Genomic DNA, 22,980 nt, shown 5'->3' on the forward strand with positions numbered 1-22,980 from the left:
CCTTCATGAGTCGAGCAGAAATTAAGGGAATCTAACTCTTGAAAATCAATCCTACAATCCATAGACATTTTTTGATCACAGGATCACAGGTGATTTCTAAGAGCACACAGTTCATTTCAACTGTGAAATGGCTAACCAAGCCAGCACCTTTTACTCACATCTCCAAGCACAGTACCTCCCATAAGGTAAACACTCTGTAAACACCGTAAAAAGATACCAAAAGTATCATTATTCTTAAACATTACACCCATTTTTAGGAAATGAGAGGAAATCAGATATAAAAATAATATGAAAGGACCAATAATGAGATAAAGATGCCTAAATCGGTTCTCAGAACTAAAATCTGAGACAAGACTGCATGGACAGTTGTGTGCTTAGAAGATTAGAAATCAATTTAGAATATCTCTATTTGAGAAAGTGATTATCTCTATTTAACCTTGAAAAATAAATTCCCTGTAAACATAATTGTAGCAATGTAGGAAATTCTCAGTAGGATTAAAAAGTAGCTTAATTTAAAAACCTAGAAACTCAAAAAATTGTGGCTAATTAACCCCTTCAGACATTATTTTAACGAAATATCAAAACTCTTCAATAAATATAAAAAAATTAAAAATAAAGTTCATTTATGTCAAACAATGTCATCTATCCCTAATTATTCTGTATACTACTCTAAAAATTAAAAGCTTTTTTCAAATAATAGACAAATCATATATTATTCAATTTGATTTCGCATTTATGGGGCATTTACTATGTGCAAAGCATATATAAAGCAAAGGAAGTGACTACAAGTGACTCCTGCTTAGATCTTCCATTTTAAGATGTGACAAAAAAATTGTGCAAGTGTACGAAGGCTAAGCCTTATGAAAACATTATCTATGCAGTGCGAGCAGCCTCTGACTTCCTGAACTGGGGAAAGTCCAGAGTTCATTAGGAAGCTGTGTTTACTGTCTTCATTTGCCCAGAGAAGCAATGTCACTAATGGGAGTTGGTTTGCAGATGAGATCTCCTAATGTACTTCTAGCAGCTCCAGCCCAAGTTCTTGGAGCAAGAAATTATGAGGGACAGGAGGGTGGCAGAGGAGAACATGGCAGTTTCCCATTCCCTTGCCAGACCCAGAGCCATTCTTCAGCCAAGCTATGGATCAAAGCAAGTCTGTAGTTAGCATCTCATGCCTCCCTTCCCAGGCACCTCCATTCAAAGCTCCACTAGTTTCCAGCCTCTTGTCACCTCCCCCATACTAAGTCCTGTGGCACCCATCCAGGCCCAGGTTGCTGTCACAAATTCTACAGATTGAGCTAAATCACTTCCACCCATGCCCACTGCTCAAAATTTACAATGTTCTATCCAGAAATTAGAAGGCAAGAACCTAGCTAATTCATGCTAAAGTATAAATGGTCATTCCTGAAGGCTCCAAGAGACACCAGTATAATGTTTAAAGATACCTGCTGCCTCAAAAGTGGAGATGAACGACTATCAGAAGTGATGGAGTGGAGGAGAATAAAGAATGTATATTGAGCATTGCCACATACCAGGAACTTACATTGTACCCTCATAACAGCACCATCAGGTTGGTATGTTATTCCCCCAGTTTTACAGAAAAGAAATGTGAGGTTTAGAGAGGTTAAGACTTACTTGAGTTCTGGAAGACAGTCTGCCTCCACCTCTCTTCCCCATGGGCAAAGTCAACCAGTCCAGTCTCCACCCAGGGGCAGGCAACTCTCCTAAGCCATTCTTCTCTTGCACTGTTATCTTCTCTTCTTTTTTATCGAAACCACAGATCCCCTTAAAAAACCATCTTCTTGCAAAGTGTGATGACAGGGACAGTAAAAGAAGCTGAGGCAGCAATGGGTGAACACTACTAAAGTATATTTGTATAATGAAGCTGCTTGCAAGTGGAGTGCGGATCAGGAACTGTTTATATTCTAGGCTCTGAAAGGAGGAAAAGAGGATGGTAAGTGGATTTATCCCTTGAGCATCAGTATTTACCTCTCTAAAGTATGTTTTCTAAGTTCTTTGCTAAAATTCTAGGACTTCATTAATGTGATAGCCTTTAGGTTAACTCAGTTGCTGTTATTTGTACCATAGCTAACTTTAAAACTAGTCATCTCATTAGTATGGCTTTTCAAATACTAAAACCCATTCAGGAAGAAAAGCATTAAAAATCTAGTTGATATACACTTTAAAATTCTATACTCTATGTTCATTTTATATTGAAAACACAGAAAAACAGTCTCCCTCTCCAAGGCAGTGCTTCAGACCAGCAGCTGAGTCCAGTAGCTCACAGATAGATTTTCTGGATGGCTGATTATTCATCTTCCCCACTGCTGGTGACTGACCAAACCCCACATGGGCACTGCACCCCACGTGGACACTGGAAATATCTGCCTGCCCAGAGCAATCTGATTTGCCTTTAAAGACCCGCCTCTCTCCCACTCTCAGTCCACAGTGTTTGGGTTGAATGCCCCTCACTTCTGGGTTCCAAAATACACACATAACCTGCCCAAAGCACCAACTGGCCACAGTAGACACAGTGAGGGTCCAAATCACTCCCAATGTCACTCACTCCCAAGCATGGTCTTTCCCATGGGTGGTCACAGCTGTGAGGAAGATGTGTGCCTAGAGATGCTGAGAGCCGCCAGTAGAGAGTCTGCCTGAGAGGGAAGATGTCCAAAGCCAAGCAATTCTGGGAGAAGGAAAGAAGGAAAGGTGGCAGAGGGTGGTGGGGTAAAGACAGAGACCTGACAACTGAGGCCTGGATCCAGCCTGCCCTGGATCTTTTCAGCTGTGGCCAATACACTCTCCTTTGAAGCCTAATCAAGGAAGAGTTGAGCTGCTATATCTTGCAATGAAAGGCTCGTGAACAGCCCATCCCTGATGCCTGGGCTCTGCTCCATCCATCCCATTAGACATCTCCACTCCTACCCAACACTCCTCAAATGTTCCCAGTATCATATGGGGAACTACTGTGTGCCTCTTTAGCTCCCAAGCATGGCCTAGCTGGCAGGACATGAGGAGTCAGCCCCAGCAGCAGCTCAGTCTCCTTGGCCTTCTTACACCAAGCCCAAGCTTCAGTCCAAGAGGTGCTCACATTCCACCCTCAGCTCTACCCAGCTTCCTTTTCATAGGCTGCTGCCCCAAGCAGAGAATCGGGCTTCCAGGCAAGGAGCTATAAGTTAGGCCTGTGGTTGGCTTATTTTAAAGGAAGCAATTGTTTGTGCGCCCATTTATCAAACTCCAGAGTGCACAAGCACAGATCCATATCCCTGTGAATCATCCACCTCACAGGTTTGAGAACTGCCCTCTAACAAAACTCTTTCTTCATGGTGATTTCAGACTGCAGGCTTCTACATTTTCCAGCACTTTTATAAGATGGCCATGAAATCAATGAGAAGAAGTGAACACAGAGCTGAGAGTACACTACTGCTGGTGCAAACCAGACCAATTGTTCAGGTAGTTGTCGCAAATGAGGTCATTAAGCCTCTGTATTTATCTCCCAAGACACAGGGATCCCCATGGTTTTATTTACTTAAAAGTAGAATGTCTGTGCTACCTGGTAGTGACACTTATGTTTTACGTATATATGCTACCTCCTCATCTAAGAGAAAAAATCTCTGGAGTGCAGGAGTATTGGGTTTCCAGAATCTAGAACAGATTTTCAATTTCTTATGTGTGTAGGTGGCAGTCGGCAAATGTTGACAACTGAGGAGGATAATCAGAGAGAGTTTCTATTAGATATCACAGCCTCTGGTAAAGGAATCTCGCTTCTCAAAGGCTCAGACCCAAAGAAGAGTCTCATATAAGAATGCATAAGAAGGAAACAGAAATCAACTTCTAGGAAACAGAACCCCATATTAGCAAGAAACTCCAAATTTGGGTTCCCCTCGTACCCTGGTATGTTTGGTAAATGCTGTAGGCTACAGCTTCCTTTTTATTTCTGGACACGTCTAGACCTACTCTTAGGAGGCCAGTCTACAGATTTTTCCTCCTAAAATCAATCCAAGTGCCCTGCAAGGTTCTAGGATAAATAAATATGCAGGCCATGGTTGAAATTTCAGAGACTCAAGTTTTAACTTTTATAATGCTAATGAAGCCATCTAATTTCATAAGAATTGTTACTGAGTCTTCCTTTTACCCAAGGGTATTAACTGAGAGCTCTGGAGTCCACGGATTGAAAGTCATGAGTTTCCCTCCTTGAGGAAGAATGCACAATTCTGGTTTTGTGTACATTTCGGTGGGGAAAATACCACAACCTTTGTTAGTTTCTGAAAAGGGTTTACGATACCCAAAATAGAATTAGAATTACTCTTTAAATCTGTTTACTGTTTGAATAGCATAATGTTTACTTGGTTATGACTCCAGTAAAATACTACATGAAGAACAACAACAAAAAGACTACATCGCATTTTTCCATAATAGCAAATAAAAGAATATGTAGGTTCTTGATACCCTTTTGACTTTGGCGTGGCTTCTGTCATTGAAAATTTCTACTAGATGCTATTTCCTAGTCCAGATGGCAGTAATGCTTGAGTGCTTAAAGCAGTCCATGCTCATATTGGTCACTGTAGTAGTTGGCTGGGGAGGTCAATGCAGAGATTGGCAAACCTCAGTCGGGCAGGGGTTGGTACAATTTCTGATCACTCACATTTGCTAGATGTGCTAGAATCTATACCCTGAGCGTTCACAGAAGAGCAAGTAGGCTGGCTTATGTTGCCACTTCAATTTTGATTGTGTGACAGACTACAGTCTCCATGAAATATTGTGACATTTCCTTCTTTTCCCTCCTATAACATTGCATAACAAATGTAATGGTGAGCTTTTACACACTTTAACTTTTCCTTCTTGCTTGAGAACATTGCTGCAAATTTGTTTCATAAATACGAATATTGGCTATACATGGAAATATAAAATTCAGATTTTATATCTGAGAAAATATATAGGAAAATACATAACAAATTAAATCTACTTTACCATGCTTTAGATCTGTTCAACAGAAAGTCTTCCTAATTAACCCATGCTTATGTTAACAAACAATACAGATTTTTAAATGTACAACTCCTTATAGAACGCTTTCCAAAGTTTTTCATTTTTTCCCCACCCTAACTTCAGGAAAGAAGTTGAAAGCTCCTGAAAATGTATTTTTTATAATTTACAGTCATAACATCTGGATCACTGAGCTTTATCTAATTTTCATCTCTACCTAGGCTCGGAAATGTGCTGTCTAGGAGAAATCTCTCCCCTGAGCACTGATAATGAGACATTAGATTGCATTTCTTGCCTTCATTTACTTTCCAATAGTACTCAATAAAAAAGCAATAGGAAGAATGAAATGGCATGTTTTTCCAGGGGGAAAGATACTTTCATCCTCTAGGTATTTCTATTTTTGTCGACATTTTTAAAATACCATATCCTAATAGGGAAAACATAGCTCCAACCTACTTCCCTATCTCTTTACAAGACAACTTTGTGAGTACAATGTGGTTCCACACATAGAAGCAAAGGAAAGCTATTCCCAGACCAAGGACATGAAGTCTCCTGAAGATGGTTCCTCTCTTCAAGGCTGAGCATCCAGGCTCTCAAAATTGCTTCAGTGCTTGCTAAAGTCCAAAATCTCCCCAAGATCTGCAAGGTTCTGCATAATCTGGCCCCTGCCACTAATCCCAGACCCATCTCCCCCAACACACACACACCTTCTCTCTTAATCACCAAATCCCCACTGTCCAGGCAATCTTCCTCTAAGTACCTCCTGCTGTGGTTCCCTCTGCCCAGAACTGTCTGCCACATCCCTGACTTCCCTCCACCCTGAAGAAATCTGACTAACTCCTATTCATTATTTTCATTTGATCCTAAATGCTTCTTCAGGGAAACCCAATCTGATCCTCCCTCTCTCAAGATTGGGTTGAGACTACTTATTATACAATTCATTCCCATAATTCTCTGTACTTCTCTGATTTAGTTATCACAATTGTAATTGGTAACAATTTGCATATATTTTAATGTAATGGATGTTTCTTCTATAAGATCATAAGCTCTATGTGAGTAGGAACTGTCTTATTATCAAGGTATTAACAAGATACTCTGTCTACCACAACATAGATATTTCATAAATATTTGAGGAAGGGAGAAAGAGAAAGATGGTTACTAAAATCATTGGTATTTAATTGGAAGGAGATCTTCCAGCTACACATACATATCTGGGATTGGTTTATTATATAGAACATTTTAACTGCATATTCTCCCCATTCCAAGACATCTGGAAAACAGCTACAAGACAACACTCATGAGCAGATTTAGGGGATCATTCAAGGTGGTGGAAGAAGTTATAAAGTTATAGGAAATAGTCACAAACCTTCTTGGAAGGCCAGGAGGTTTGCATAGCTTCAGTAAAAGATTTGGCTGAAGGCAGCAGAATTCTCTTAAAAACTTAGGGCATAGATACATAGGAATGTAGAGGAGTTTATCTAAATAGCTTGTTTACTCATGTGGTCCTAAGACCAACCTTTGATCATCTGTGGATACATCACTGCTCTCTACTAGGGAGGTTGGCGATGTTAATCACCCTCTGGTAGTGTTTACTGGAGACCTTTGTCATTTAATCTGTACTAAATAAATGTGAACTTCACCAGCTTATCGGGACCAAAGCTGCAGACTCAGGCAGCAGATTCCCTTAGCTGCACTGACAGGCAAAATATCTGTGTCAGTGTACGTCTTTCATCCATCACTGGGTCAGGGTCTGCAGGTCAGACCCAGCAAGCAGACCTAGCAGCTTTTCAATGTTGAAGAAAGCCACCTATAACATAGCAGTTAGACTCATGAGTTTTGGAGTCAGTTCTTAGGTACAAAATCTGAGCTCTACTGTTTACCAGCTGTGTGACCTTGAGAAATGTCCTCACTTTTTCTAAGCCTCCACTGATTTATCTATAAAATGAGGCTAAGAATTCCCACTGCTTTACTGTTGTCACAAAGATTAAATGAAGTAATGTCTGCAAATCCATTAAGACAGCAACTGGCATAAGACTAAGATTTGCATGCTGATATTATCATTATTAAGAAACATTAGAAATTATGCCAAATTCAGAAGACATTATCTCATATCTTGCTTTCTCCTTGTTAAAGGAATATACCCCAAATGGACATCTTTACAAAACAATTAAGTGTTCAGAAAAGAATTTGTTTTCCTGTCCAAAGATCATAACTCCTAGACTAAATACAGAATATACAGCATTATTTTTCAGAGGAGCTTAACAACATGATTTGAAGTCATGATATGTGTATAGAACTCACAAGAAGAAAGATCTGAAAATATTCACTATGAGGTCTCAGAACTGAGCCAAAAATAAACACACCAACCCATTCTCATTCACTGGAAACTTTTCTCTAACTAATGGTGGCACCTTCCTCTAGCCTTCTCCCCAAAACTGTGGAGAGACCTACCAGCAAGGCTGGTGTTAAGGGACAGTCAGACTCAACCACAAATCACAGGTTTGGGCACCAAGCATGTATCTAGCACTAGTGTGGTAATGTGGCCTCACCAATGGTGAAGCAGTGGGTAGCCTGGAAATTATGGCGTTGGTAGTAATCAGATGTCTGTCAATATCTAGCTTTGCCACTTACTAACTATGGACAAAACCAGGACTGCCAAAAAGTTACTTAGCCTCTCTAAGAATTTCCCATACATAAAATGCAACTAACAATATCTATTTGTCGAAACTGCTGTGAAGTTTAAGTGAGACAATGTACATAATCTATAAATGTTTCTTTGAGATGCTGTATATAGAATGCCTAAGAGACAGATATATTTCATTTATTTCCCCTAAAATCATGCCTTTCAGGGGAGAAGAAAGTAGAATGATAGAAACAAGATGAGGCTATAGAATATAGGAAATGAAAAATTATAGAACTTTTAATGTATAACATATGTCTAATAATAGTATCAATAACAAAAATAATGATGGTGATTTAGTGGGGTGCCTGGTAAGGAATAATTTTTTTTTTTTAAGTAGAACTGTCATTTAAAAGTTTCTAGTTACTTGGGATTATATTTTCCTAAGCTGGGTTCCTCAGGCACAACCTACTTTAGGCAGCCTATTTTGTAGTGTTTAAAGACACAGACTCTGGTGACATAGACCTGGGTCCATCATACAGATGTATAACTTTGGGCAAGTCAGTTAATCGCCTGTGGTTCAGTTTCCCCATTTGGAAAATGAAGAAGACATCAACCTAAGTGTTGTAGTAAATAAATCAGTTAATATATATACAATACTTAGAATAATGCCTAATACATAATGTTATATATGTATAGCTATTATTAATATCAGTTATGAAGTGTCATTTTAAAATGGAACCGGGTAAGAAGCTCCACATGTTGGTTGGCCTCAGGCCAGAGGTGAGATGGCACAACTGAGCAAACAGAGCTCAGCTCAGGGTAGGCTGGGGAGGAACTCGTCAGCAAGTCAGACCTCACCTAATGCAGCTTTAGAAGATGGACTGCAGGCCGGGCATATTGACTCATGCCTGTAATCCCAGTACTTTGGGAGGATGAGGCAGGCAGATCACTTGAGGTCAGGAGTTCGAGACCAACCTGACCAACATGGCGAAACCCCATCTGTACTAAAAATACAAAAATTAGCCAGGTGTGATGGCAGGCGCCTGTAATTCCAGCTACTTGGGAGACTGAGGCAGGAGAATCGCTTGAACCCAGGAGGTGAAGGTTGCAGTGAGCCGAGATTGCACCACTGCACTCCAGCCTGGGCGACAGAGCAAGACTCTCTCAAAAAAAAAAAAAAATTCATATTGTGATTTAACAAAAGTTAATTCAAAGACAGGGTAGTAAAGAGCAAGCCCTACCACAATAGATAACACAATAAATATGTTCGTGTACACTTACGCAAAAGCAGCTCACGCAACACATTTCTGGCACCAAATACAAATGAAATTGTCTGAAACTCACATCAGGCATATACTCCTAGAAAAAGAATAGATTTTAAAATATGAAATGGGCATTTGTAAATACACCATTCAGGATATAATCCAGATATAATTAAGAGGATGAAGAAAGTAATAAAATAGTGTAAGAAATGTTTTTCAAATAGAGCCACTGAGAGGCATTAGCATGGCAACATTAACAGAAAATAAGACATTACACTAGGCAGCCACCCACCACACAGGAAGGCTCTGCTGTCTCAGACCAATTTGTTCCTAATTCAGTTATTTACCAGCTCTCATTCTGAGGTGATCTCAAAAAATGAGATTCTTGTGATTATGGGAATATATCTTGTGATTATGGGAATATATTTTTATGATCCTAAAAGTATTTCCCTTCCTCAAATTAGAAAAAAAAATGAACTATATCAATAGAGAAACTCACCAAAATGCCTCCCTATTTTTTACCTGTAAGGATCATTTTGTGAGAGTTAAGTCAGGCCATGCTTGAAAACACTAATGATTGATATTATTGTGATACCTGGGTTTGAAAGGATTAAGGGAATAATTCAATGAGTGCTCTCCCATGGTGGCTATAAATATGATATACACTTATAGGAGAATGACTATCCTACTGAAGAAAAGGCATTCCTTATATATCATAGCTTTAATATATATTATATTATATATAATATAAGCAAAACATTATATATAATATATATTTTTATATGGCACTCTTTATATTTATATATATTTTAAATTCAAAGTAAGATTATTCATTTCCTTTGTAGAAAACACACGATAGTGGTTTACTAACCACAAATGCCATCTTCCAATTGTTTTTTCTCTTTTGCTGAACTAGTTTTTGTGCATCTATTCAGACTAGATAAACTAAAGCCATTTGTAAAGATTATATCATCATTTAAATGTAATACTATTACTTTATTACTATTAAAGTGGATGATTAAATTTAGAAGTGGAAGAATGCTGATGTTCTTCTGGTTATCTTTGACTCCAGTGAAAAATATCATATGCATGAAAGAGTAGGCACGTGCATAAACCATGCCTGGTAAAGGTATCCTCTGTGTGTGTGCATACATGTGTGTAAGGCATATATCAAAGCAACACAAAATGTCACAAACATCAAAGGAGTCAATTATTAAAATTTTGCCATGAAAAAAGATATTTTATAAAAGCTACTAATAAAAAAAATTGCCTGACTGTCCTTTCTTTATTTTCCCTGCTCATTTTCTAAGCAAAGAAAGAAAACTGATACTATAGCTGAAAGGTAAGCCAGAGGGCACAGAAGGAAGAGCCAAGACCTAAATAATATACCGCCTGGATAGTCCCACAACACAGTTCCATAGGCTAATCATCCAATTTATCCAAGTCATCCAAGATATACAAAGTTATCCAAGTCATACAAAGTTATCCAAGTCATCCAGGTTATACAAAGATTCTCCTATGGCAAATTGCATATAATTCTTCCTCATTCCTGGCAAATGCCCAGTAGGAAAAACTTGAAGTCAAAGAAAGTGAAAATGCCAGATAAATAATAGGTATAAATACACTTCAAAATGCTTTGTCTTCCTTGAAAAGCCCACAGGCAGAGAGCATGCGGCCTGAGAAATTCTGCCAACTGCAGGTCTCCCTCCCATCTCTGACTATTCCCTTCTGTCTTATTCTGCTGATTCCCACAGAGAAAGCAAGGAAATAACAAAAGCATCAGCCTGAGTGTAGAACATTTTGCTGCATAGTGGGCCAAAGGGAGCAGAGAGAGGCTGAGGGGATGACTCAAATGGTCAAGTCTTTTTTTTTTTTAATTGAAACTCTGTTGAGTTCAACTGGTGTATATACAAGGCCAGACAGGACCAGGCAAAGTCACAATCACAGCCAAACCCCATTACTGTTCCTCACCTGAAGCTTCCTGTAAAAGTAGAGGAAAGCAAAGAAGAAAAGAGAAGGTGCAGCCCATGTCTACTTCTCAGCTAGAGACACGTGGTCCCTGCTGATTTGGGGGTTTGGCCCCGCAGGGCACAGGAGGCAACTGTTCTGTGGCGACCCAGAGCTTGTCTCTAAAATCACTTCCAATCCCAAAAGATATTTTGGAAAACACTTGGAGTTCCAGTGTGGTGTGGTGAAAATACTATTCAAAAGCAACTATAAAAATAGCTAAATTATTCTTATATCAAAATCAACTTTACATTTCAATATAAGAAAAAGAATCAGATATGGCCTAAGAGTATGGATAGAATATCATTTCTATTTTGAGAGAATATCTTTTGGCAGTTTGCAGAAATGGACCATTTGCCACGCACAGATCAGCCTTGCACAGGAGAGAGGATGCACTTTTAACACATTTGCAGCACACTACCTTGATCAAGAATCAAAATTTCCAGCAGAGCCCTTGGATCCCAACCTCCTTCATTGTAACTATTTCTCCAAATATGTAGCCACTCTGGCATCAAGCACCATAAAAATTCAGCTAACAGGTATATGTAGGAGGTGTTCTTGTTTTGTCTGATTTTTAAAACTAACATGTTTTACCCTTTCCTTTGCTCTATTAACACTCACTACTTTCAGTGCCTGATACTGCACAAAAAAGAGAACCATTTTATTCTGAAGAACTCAAAATAACTTAAAGAATAGGAGTTATTACAGTAAATAGGTGACAATCTGACACTTAGGAGCCTGGCACCCTCAGCCATTCTGCAGAAATGCAAACCCAAAACTCAACTCCCACCCAGGGAAAAAAATATATATGTTTCAACAAAAGCATCTCTGAACAGAACTAGGAAAAATCAAAAACATAAGGAAAGGGGAAAACATGCTGTGATGAACTCTTTCTACTCCCCCTTCCCTGAATATTCAGCCAAACCCCTGATCCCTCTTTCCATCTGTCACCAAGGTCAGAGCACAGCCCAATTGCAGGCTCTCACTGAGATTACTGAGGCCTCCTCATGGTCTCCTGTTTCCACGCCAGCTTCTCCCTCCTAAGGCTCAGGATGACCCAGTCACTACCCTGCTCAATTGCCTCCAGGGTTGGAGAGTACATGTCTCAGCCCTGATATCTGGCCACCCTTTCACTCTCATCTTTATTCGCATTACCCCTATGCCCACACCCTAGATTTCAGTCCCGCTACTGACTTCCTATTTTTTGCATACACAGGACACTTATTTGCCTTTGTGCTTAGTCAACAGTCTGTCACCATTTCCCTATGTCCAAATCCTAATCACACTTCAAAACTAGGAAGTGGCCGCCAGACAGAACACCCTCAAACTGTGGCCACCAAGTCTACAGACCTCCTTGCATCAATGTCCACACTGTCTCCTTCCATCTGCAATGAAAGAGGGGTGCTTCTTCTGGCTGAAGGCTAAGGGAGACCTCCCTCCCATGGCCTGTGGGACCCACCCCAACACATGTACTTAGGAACTTTATCCCATCAATTATCCCCCTTTCTCCTTTATCTTTGACCTCTCCCTCTCCATAGGCTCCATCAACTCACTCAAGGTATCTCCATTTATAAAAACCTTTCCATGGCCCGTTTCTAACACTTTCTCCTTCTCCCACTACTGCTTTCTTTTATCGTCTGTATAGAGCCAAAGTGCTTGGCCACTCTCCCTGTCCCCACCCCCACAATTTCCACATACCCCCCAACCCACCGCATTCTCACCTGCATCCCACCACTCATTTCTCCCGGCTGGTCACTCATTTCTCCCGGCTGGTGAACTCATCCCATTAGTCTGTAAAAGGTATTGACACCTACGTGTAGTATTGGTACCTACATGTATTGCCCCAGACAATACATGCTTAGCACTTGCCCAGCACTTGGGGGAAGGGGAAGTGGGGAAGGGAGAAACTAGATATGACCTCTCTGAGTCAGAAGTTCAAACTGACAGCTAAATTCATGCCAGAGATATATTTTATTTAACCTATGATGCTTTTAAAAATATATGATTTATCTGACAAAAATTCAGGAATCTAAAGACTTCACACAAAAATCTGGGATTTGGCTTCTATTAAAGAATCTAGAAGCTCTGGCAATACAGTTTCTTTCCCGGGTGCCAGGAATCAGCTGAGAAGCAGTTGCTCCTTCAAGGGGGCAGGGGTTCCCTGGTCCACCACGGCCCCACCAAACCCTCTTGGCCCCTTGTCTTTATTTTGGTGACCCCTGTGGGCATTGGAGTTTGGAGTTTGAAATCCCTGCTTTAGATCATTTGCATCCAATAAAAATACAAGTATGAGACACATATGTAATTTTACTTGTAAAATGAGCTTTAATATATTTAATTGAACCTAACATATCCAAAATGTTATCCCAACATGCAATCAATATGAAAAGTTTACTAATGGGATATTTCATATTCTTTTCTTTGTACAAGTCTTCAAAATTCAGTGTGCATGTATGCATTTTACACTTATAGCCCCTCTCAATTCTAACTAGCCATGCTTCCAGAGTCCCATAGCAAAATGTGGGGAACGGCTGCCACATGGAACAGCACATCTCTGGATGCTAAATGGTTCGTTACAAGAAGCAGATCTTGCAAGCAGAGAAAGTCAGGATGAGAAACAATATTAAGGAGAAGGAAGAAAGCAGGCAGGAAGGACTAAGAAAGTGGGTGTGGATGTTAAAGACTAGACATGTGAGATGTTTAAAATTAGAAGGGAAAAGGGCAAGGACACAGAGACAATGAACCATGCTCAGTGAAAAATCTGCTCTAGTCTAGTCCTCCACGGGAGAAAAACATCCTTTATAAGCAAATGCAGTTGATGGGCAATGCAAATTTTCTGGAGGGAGGATTTGGGGGTTTTTTTAACTAGGCTCAGCATTAGACAGGAGGGGTCAATGTAAATATCACCTGGCCACCTGTCTGAACTCCACTTCACACACTTGGTATTTAAGAGACAGCAGAATGAACCAGGCTAGTGAGGACAAGATTCTTGGTCAATATTGGGATTATTTCTTATTCTTCTTCTTCTTATTATTATTATTATTGACGGAGTTTCACTCTTGTCTCCCAGGGTGGAATGCAGTGGCGCTATCTCAGCTCACTGCAACCTCTGCATCCCAGGTTCAAGCGAGTCTCCTGTCTCAGCCTCCCGACTAACTGGGATTATAGGTGTCTGCCACCACGCCCGGCTAAATTTTGTATTTTTAGTAGAGACAGGGTTTCACCATGTTTCCCAGGCTGATCTTGAACTCCTGACCTCAGGTGACCCACCTGCCTCGGCCTCCCAAAGTGCTGGGATTACAGGCATGAGCCACCGCGCCCAGCCAATATTGGGATTTTAATCTGAGTCATGGCTGGGAGTAAAGGGAAGATAAGAGACTTTCTTAAATAATGGGTTTGGGATGCAGGAGAAGTGCAGGTACAAAAAACAGGTCAAGGAGATGGGTCAAGGAGAAGTAGCAGTGAAGAAGGAAGGAGGGTATCTTGAGCCAAGATCCAGGCAGAATTCAAGACTCAGAGGCATAGCTAAGTGAGGATGTGTAGGCAGGAATCAGGAATCCAGATGTGTGGGTGCAGTGTCAGAGGCCAGAAAGGGAGACTTGGGTGCAAAAAATGGATACCCAGAGTCAGAGTCTAATACCAAGAACTATATCCTTCACCCGGAGACCTCAGAAATAGGATACTTTTCCATCCTCCACGGGAACACAATATGGCAGTCACTTAGTAGGTGCCACATCCTCCCTTCACCAGACTTTAATTCTGGTTCTTTTCTGCCCAAGAATCAGAATTAAAGTCTAGGCTGGCAAAAGCCAAGCTACCAACTGGGGGAAGAGGGGAACATCAAATATATCTGCCTGGCTTAAAAGGACTTGGAATCGAGAAGGCAATAATATCATTTCACAAACATAAAGCGATTTTGAAGCTTTTCCAGAGGCCTTATCTCTGAACAGTTCTAGCCCATCCATTCATCCCTTCATTCATTGTCACCACTTATTGAGTAGTCTTCCCCTGAACTGTTTTACAATACCGATTCACCAGGTCAGTTGTACTAGGGCTTGCCAAATTCTATGCCAGCAGAGCTGGCAAGGCAAGTGAAGGTGGTTCAGGCTTAAGCAAAATAGGTTCCTACTGTTAATGCTGAAGAGGCCTTTCTAAATGAACCCAGTGGGATTACGAGGATACAAAGATCCTAAGATGTCCAGAGGTCCACTTGCCTACATTTGTTGCAATTTTCCAAATTGGCTAGCACCCAAAAGAACAGGAAATAAGGCTGGTATAAAATATCTTGAAAAGACTTCACTGAAGAGAAGAAAACTGTTCTCTCAAGAAGACACTAGGCAGGACTTTTAAATCTCATTATATTACAAATACAGTTTTCCATACTGCACCCATACTTCATTTAAATACAAATATTTGGAGACTTTAGGGACATTGTGGCCTGATATTCTGCCAGAAAAAAAAAAAAAGTTTCTAATGATAACAAACTGCTACATATTAGAGGGGAAAATGTATTTGGATAAAATCTTGAATTGTTAGGGATAGTAAACTTCTCACTTCTGATTCATAAAAAGCACTATGAGTTAGAAGAAAAGGTTGATGGTGAAAAGCAAATTAAAATGGCACATAAAGTTAATGATATAGAAAAAAGCTGTATCTTCAGTGGTGCCAACAAATCAAAATTTACAAAAACTGTAAAGACTATTTGTTAAGTGAACAAATGACTTGAGAAAAGGGTGCCTCTTCTTTGATTCAATAATTAGCTTTACAGAAAGGTAAGCATGTCATAAACAGGTATGGTTTATACTCTAGTTTTATAAAAACATGCACGCTTATATAAAGGAAGTTGTAGGATAATATCTACTCATTCACATTAAACAAACAAGCAAAGTCCAGAATGCAAATAATGACCCTCAGTTATCAAGAAATGGTCTTATTTAGGATGCTTGACTTACTGAGGCAGGGAAATATGTGATTTTTAGTAAGTTTTCCAGTAGCAAAAAGCAATTAAAGCAAATGTTTCAAAAAATTATTTTCAAGCCAGGCGCAGTGGCTCATGCCTGTAATCCCAACACTTTGGGAGGCCGAGGTGAGTGAATCACCTGAGGTCGGGAGTTCGAGACCAGCCTGACCAACATGGAGAAACCCCATCTCTACTAAAAATACAAAATTAGCCAGGCATGATGGCATATGCCTGTAATCCCAGCTACTTGGCAGGCTGAGGCAGGAGAATTGCTTGAACCTGAGAAGCAGAGGTTGCGGTGAGCCAAGATTGCGTCATTGCACTCCAGCCTGGGCAATAAGAGCAAAACTCCATCTCAAAATATATATATATGTGTATATATATATTTTTTCTGCTTACCTAAAGCAGATGTCTGCTACAATATTATAAATAGATATAGACCAAAAAGAAAAAATATATATAACCTAACTTCTAAATCTGCAGATTTTGTCAATGCTTATAAAGTTATACAGACATATTATTTATACTCCATTAACCAGGATTCGTAAATGATTTAATAAGCATTATGATCAAAGAAATCATATTACATGTTTCCTTTAGATATCAAAAATATATTCTTAACCTTTATTTTGTGAAATCATTTTCAAACAGTGAGGTAAAAGAAAGAGGAAGAAGAATGTTCTATTTTTAAACGAATCTGCTAATCCCATTTTTTTCCCTCAACATAACATATTCATTCTTCATGGTAATGCATACATACTTGCTAAAAATAATGTAAAATTTTTTTTCATTGCTGTATAAAATTGTAACGTCACCAATACTACCTTGATTAGTCATGGGCTACTTTTTCCAACACTGCAAGTAACATAGTTCATATCCTAAATTAAATAAGAAGGACTGGCAAAGTACCCTGTTAATTTTTTTCAACCACACACTTATTTGTAATAGCAGCAATTGCAAAAGTTCAGTATACTCTCCAATAATAATAACAAGCACAACAGCAATTGCTAATGTTTATTGAACACTTGCTATAGTTTAAGCCAATCTCTCATAACATCTACATGTTAACACTTCCATTTATGCAAGATTCATAGTTCAACTCAAATTTGCCAGATACGTATTATAGCAAGTAAAGGTTAAAGGGAAATATGTCATCCTCTTTACTCCCTTCCTTTGGAATAAGCTGATGATCGCAGCACTTTTCATGAATGCTATCACACATCAAACTCCACTTTCCACCCTGCTCCAAAATGTCCTAAGGTCTCATCCAGCCTCTCTCACTTTCAATCTGAAAGGGGTCATTTCTGAAGCCAGACCAGTATAAAGATAAAAACATTGTTTTAGGGGCTGGATTTTTATACTAGTTTTCTTCAGTGACTTTAGTCATTTATAATAGAAAATATGTTTTTAAATCTGTGCCTTCTTTAAGGTGGAGTTGTATTCTTTGAAGTCATATAGTAAAAACACCTGAAAAATTGCAAAAATCCACCCAAGTCACATTTTCGAATCATTTTGCTAAACATGTGCTTTATTTAAAAGCTCAGATAATAAAGCAAGATATACTTCATGTATAGACTTAATTGTAGGAAATATTTTTTCCACTTTTTATCAGGGCTTACAGATATGTTTTAGGAATCTTATCCCAATGAATATATTCCTCTTGCTATGTTTTAAAACATACCTAACATACACTGAATAATTTTCCTACTTCTTTTCAAAAATAGTTTCTCCTTTGTGAAAGCAATTTTAACAAAGTTTATTTAAAGAGAAAAAACTAAAAGTTCAGCATTCATAAACACTACATGCTTTTGTTAAAATACTAAAAAAATGCAACGTATTCATTCCTCACTCTTTATCTTAAAATACTGACTTTCTGATCCTAGCAAAACATAATTTTAGTAACTCGTCAAGGCAGAATACATAAAATTGGCATATTTTTGATATGCACACAAATTGAGAAAGCATCTTTTCCAACTGTGTTGCAGAAAATGAAATGCATCTGGTATGACAATATGGCCCAACACGTGAACTAGAATCAGTGGGGAAAAAGGGATTTTTTTTCCTTATTCTCAAAACAGAACATTTGAAATAACACACATCCCCCAATAGCAAGGCATTATTAAGTCTGTTAGTACATATTGCAAAGGTATATTTGGCTAATGAAAACACAATAGCAAGAGGACCAGCAGGCACATGGAAAGTAGCCTGGTTTGTTCACTTTTACTCATATATGTCGGTGACTCCCAAATCTCTTTCCCCAGCCATCCAAACCGATTTTGTTTTCTTTGCTTTTGCTTAACATCTCTACCCACTGTCAGAGTACGTGCACATATGTTGTTGGGGCCTCGTGCTGGGCTAGGGAGGTGGAGACGTGGAGAGTGTGTTGGAGAACATGGCTTATGCCAGGATCAAGCAGAGAACAAGAGAAAAAATTAAACAATTTGCCTATTTTTGCAATAAATTTTATTTCTGCCTTGAAAGAACAGTCTTTTCATCTAGGCACTCTAAAGATGTATTAAATGCTTTTATTGTGTTACTTTCTTGAGTACTGTGCTTGTGAACTGGGAATAAAGCTGAAATCTGTATGTGCTACACACCCCTTCCCCATGCCCAGGTCTCTTTGGAGATGAGCTGCTGAGAGAGTAAGGAAAGATCTCTGAGATATTCAGGAAGCTTGGAAGAGTGCTACAAAGTTAAGCTGACTTCTGGGCAGCTGAATGAGTCCCCTTCCAGTTCCAGGTTCCAATTCCATTTCTTCCTCTTCCCCATTCAGAGGTGAGCCAAATCTTCTCTTTTACATTGGTCATAGAGTGCTGATGAAAGTCGTATTTGTGACTCATTACAGAGAAATCTCTCCACTTCTTAGAGAACACGGCACCATGAGCAGCAGACACTAGGGACCAAAAATGGTATCTCTTTCTGGGACTGTGTCTGGCATCGGGCAAGTCCCTCAGGTTTTACCATTCTGTCTGCCTATATCCCTTCTTTCTCTTATTTTCTGAAAGATATTTTAGCTTTTTTATTTCTCTTATGTCTACGTCAAAATGCTGATTCTCTGTAATGAAAAGCTTCTTCAGAGTTACAGATCACGATAATCTCATTTGTAAATGTGACAAAATATATATGCAACAATGCATCACAGAACAAATTACAAATTAAGATAGGTAATCCATCATAGAATTGATTGTATATAGGGATGGGGAAAAATCTCCAGAATACACGTAAACTTGCAAGGCTCTAGTTTCATCAGTAAGACCAAAATCATCTAAAAAATGGAACAACTTCTAAAAGTTGTCAAACGTAGCTGTCATAATGGAAAAAGATTCTGGAGACTGACTTGAGTACAAAACCTCTCTCTGTCATCTACTAACTACGTGACCCTGGAAAGCTTATTTAACCTATGTGAGCATTGGTTTACTAATCTGTAAAGTGACCGTGGGGGTTAAACTATATCAGGCTATAAAATGCCCAGCATATGATGAAGGTGTACATAATAGTGTTAGTTTAGTATCTTCTCCAAAATAAGTTTATATCTTTTGTATACAAAATTCATACTTACATAGTAGTGTTTTCTTAATAAAGATTGGTAGTTTCAGAAAACTTTATGGCAAAAAGGAACATAAAAATTCAGAGTTATCTATTTTTGCTTTGAAAATGTCTTGGGTCAGTGAACTGCAATGTGATTTAGTAAGTTAACATTCACAGTAACATGATATATACCTTCCAAAATAATTCAATTATTATCTGTTGTTCTATTATCCTTGATAGTGAAAGAAAAAAAAATATAAAGGTCCTCAACTCTGAAATTCTTATACATTAGGATTATGTACACACTCAAAAATCAATACTTCCTTTAATATATAGTATTCATCTATACTGAATTTAAAACATTCTTCTAAAAACAATGATCACTTTACTTTTAAAACCAAAAACAGGGGCTCTATTCACACTTTCAAGATGACAGGAAAGGTAAATGTATTTAGTCTTTTTTGTCACTATTATCTCTACTTACTCTTCTGCGAATAAAATCTTTTTCTGGATCATCAGGTGTTTGCTTACTGCAAGCAATATTGTTTATTAAGGAACAAAACATATTCATATTCTGGTTTATTTTCTGAAGCTACACTAAGAAATCAGTCCATTAACTCTAAAAACTTTCAATGGAAAGCCTATCTATTCCTGTATCTTACTCTTCAAAACACAGCCTGATGGTTCTTTGTAGCTGAGCTTTTAATCTACTAATAACTAAAGTTTTAATGTAAGTGTCATTCATCTAACATAATGAATCAGAGTCAAAACAATGAGAAAGTTTAAATAAACTAAGATGTATTGGGAGAAAAATGTTCTTTAGGTGTCTGGCAGAGTGAAACTTCCAAAATATTTTCTAGAATTAAAATGATTTGATAGACATTTACAAAAACAGCAGTGCCTCTTTGAAACTGAGGGAGTAAAAACAGCTATTCAGCGGGACGCGTTGTGGGCCCCACACATAAAATTTCTAGTAAAAGCACTTTAAAAAACCTTGACTCTTGTCTGAGCAGTCAACATGATGTATAAAGCAGTATACTTTAAAAGCAAGTGCTTCAGGTGACTATTAAAACTTCAGAAGGCTCATAGGAGCATACGCATTTGACTAACTGGGAGGAGACGCTCCCGCTGTCCACTTGAAGGGCAGTGATCCACTTGCAACAGGAAGGTTTAAGAAAGGGGTGCCGGAAAATGAGCAGACCTGCGCTGATGCTTTCCCTGGCACAGGACCTCACATGTGCCATAATTTACCTCTCCACGTCTCTACTTCTTCCTGCCAGCCATTTGCTTCAAATGGTGCCCCTCCACACCACCACACATGGTTGTAATTGTTTTTAAGTTATTGGGTTAGTTTTTTCTTTTGCCAAGATGAGACTTGGCTGGATATCTCCTTCCAGGAGACCTCTAAAGAGTACCCACTTTAGATCTAACTTTTCATTGACTACTCAGAAAGCTTCTGGTGACAGGTATCATTTCTATCAAAAGCAAAGTCCGGGTGCAAGTCAGAACTCTTTCATCTTTGCTAAACTACAGCGAGATGTTTTCTTTCCACCGTTTCATGTACTTAGAATTAATAGCATTTCCCCTCCCGCCTCCCGGCCCCCGCCCCCCCTCCCCGGGTTGTGAACGCCTGAAGCTGGAGGCGTGGCCCCGCGCACCTTGTCTCGGGCCGCGCCAACTGGCACTCACCTGGCTGCTGCCGCGCTCCTCGCCCGTCTCCGGGGCCCGAGACTCCGCGGGACTCCGCGCCGGCTCTGTAGGAGGAGGCGGCGGCTCCAGCAGCTGCTCCAGGCAGGCGGTGCCCGGCAAAGAGGAGCTCTTCTGATGGCACAAGTGCGCCCCAGGGCCCCGATGCCGTTCACCCTCATCTCGGGCGCGGTCACCCCTCGGGGGAGGCTGGGGCGAGGAGGACAGGGAGGATGAGGCGGAGGAAGAGGAAGGAGCTGAGTCTGGGGAGCGTCCGCCAGGAGGCGTCCCTCCCGCTGCTCCCGTGGCCACCGCGGGCCCCTTTCCGGCGGGGAGCAAATGCTCGCGGATCCGGCGGCGTAGCGTGGACCCCTGCTCTGCTCTGCCGGTGCCGCGGGGCTCTAGGGGCTCCGGCGAGGAGCAGCACAGGTTGGGCTGCGAGGAGGAGAAGACTCGGTCCAGCACTTGCTTCCGCTTCTTGAAGCCGCTCCACCTGCTGCCTGCACCACTCCCGCCGGCCGGTGCGTCCCGTGTGCCCACCGGGGGTGGCGGGGAGGGCGAAGGGGTGTCCGCAGTGCGGCGCTCCGGACCCCCCGCGCGCCCGCCCCCGCCGCCCTTGCTCCTGCCCACCCCCAGTTGCAGGTTCTTCCAGAGCCGGGCCTGGAAGGAGGAGGACGCCGCCGCCGGCTCTGGCTCGCCCGCCGCGGCAGCCCGGGGCTCCATCCTCCACCCCCTGCTCCTCCTCTCCCCTCCTCCTCCTCCTCCTCCTCCTCCTGCTTTTCCTCCTCCCTCTCCGGCTGCGCCTCCTCCCGGGTCCCCGCGGCGGTGGCGGTTGTGGCGGCGGCGGCGGCGGGCGCAGCAGCAGAAACCGGGAGTGCCCAGCGACTTCAGGCCAGCTCGGGGGAAAGAAGCGACCGCCGCCGCCGAGGCTCTCTGGCCTCGGGACTCCGGTACCGCCTCTTCCTCCCGCACCTGCTGGGGTGGGCTGGAGCCGTCACCGAATCCCGGCCGCCGCGCCTGCAAAGTTTCTCGCTGGAAGCTCCGCGGCTCCAGTCCACTGGCGTCCCCCAGGCCGTGCCCTGGCTCCCTCTTCTCGCTGGCCGAGCTCGGGAAGCTGCACGCACCGGGGCGTGCGCGTCCAGCTGCGCCAGTGACCGCACCCGGCGCCCTCTGGGCAGCACCTGTCAGCGGCGGGGGCGGCTGCCTCCAAACTGGGCGCGCACGCGGCTCACACAACACGGCGCGTCTGGCTGGAGACTCCGGGGACCAGCAGCCCCCCTGGGGCGCCCCGGGACCATCCTCCAGCTCCTAGGTGGGAGGGCCGGTAGGAGCCGGGTGGAGCTAGGTAGGGCCCAAAGCCAGCTTGCTCCCTAGGATCGGGCCACAGTTGCCCACGCAGCTTGTTGTGCGCTGGCCGCTGGCCGCGCTGGCGATCGTCTGGGTCCGATGAAGCGAGCTGGAGTGGAGACTATGAGCCCTCGATGGGTCTCGTGGGGGTGCCGAACGTCCACTCTGAGCAATGAACCCGACGGAGTTCTAAGGCTGAACACGTCTGCCCCCGCCCCGTTGCGCGCCCTGGGTCCAAGACGAGAGTTTAATTTCTTCTGTCTTGACTTCATCCCCATCCACCCCTCCCTTCTCTTTATTTGCCTCTGCACTGGTCTCTTATGATCAGGATCTAGCATTTCCGGAGTCTGACGATAAAGCCAGCCCTTAAGTTGCAGGGAGTTTACGGTGGACTAAGATGGGTGATGCGCACTGCCTTTCATCCGATTCGGCACGCAGAGAATCTTGTTCATTTCATTCAAGCGCATTTTTTCTTTGGTTACTTCATTTGCTTGTTGCAAGGCAAATGGAAAAGGCTTTTTAGCTCATTCAGACTTTGCTTCTCCCAAAGCTGCTCAGTCAGGGTCTTCTGATCCTACTAGGAGAGA

At 41.5% G+C, this 22,980-nt stretch overlaps 1 protein-coding gene across 14 annotated transcripts in view; it reads right to left on the reverse strand.

Annotated features, from left to right (window-relative positions):
- Positions 1 to 22,735, reverse strand: part of MCTP1 (multiple C2 and transmembrane domain containing 1) — a 596,832-nt gene extending 574,097 nt beyond the window's left edge. For 9 of the 14 annotated variants that reach the window (XM_015451458.4, XM_015451455.4, XM_015451451.4 and 6 more), the window contains exons 1-2: positions 21,050 to 22,735; positions 1,633 to 1,929 (exon numbers count right to left, since the gene is read on the reverse strand). In XM_015451458.4, coding sequence (XP_015306944.3) covers positions 1,633 to 1,929; positions 21,050 to 21,769 — 1,017 coding nt within the window. In that variant the 5' untranslated portion in view covers positions 21,770 to 22,735. The remainder of the gene's footprint in view (positions 1 to 1,632; positions 1,930 to 21,049) is intronic. The other 5 variants (XM_045394825.3, XM_045394824.3, XM_045394823.3 and 2 more) reach the window with 1 other exon arrangement.
- Between the last annotated feature and the right edge of the window lie 245 nt (positions 22,736 to 22,980).

This window comes from Macaca fascicularis, chromosome 6 (genome assembly GCF_037993035.2).
Source record: "Macaca fascicularis isolate 582-1 chromosome 6, T2T-MFA8v1.1".
In the NCBI taxonomy this organism is placed as follows: Eukaryota; Metazoa; Chordata; class Mammalia; order Primates; family Cercopithecidae; genus Macaca; species Macaca fascicularis.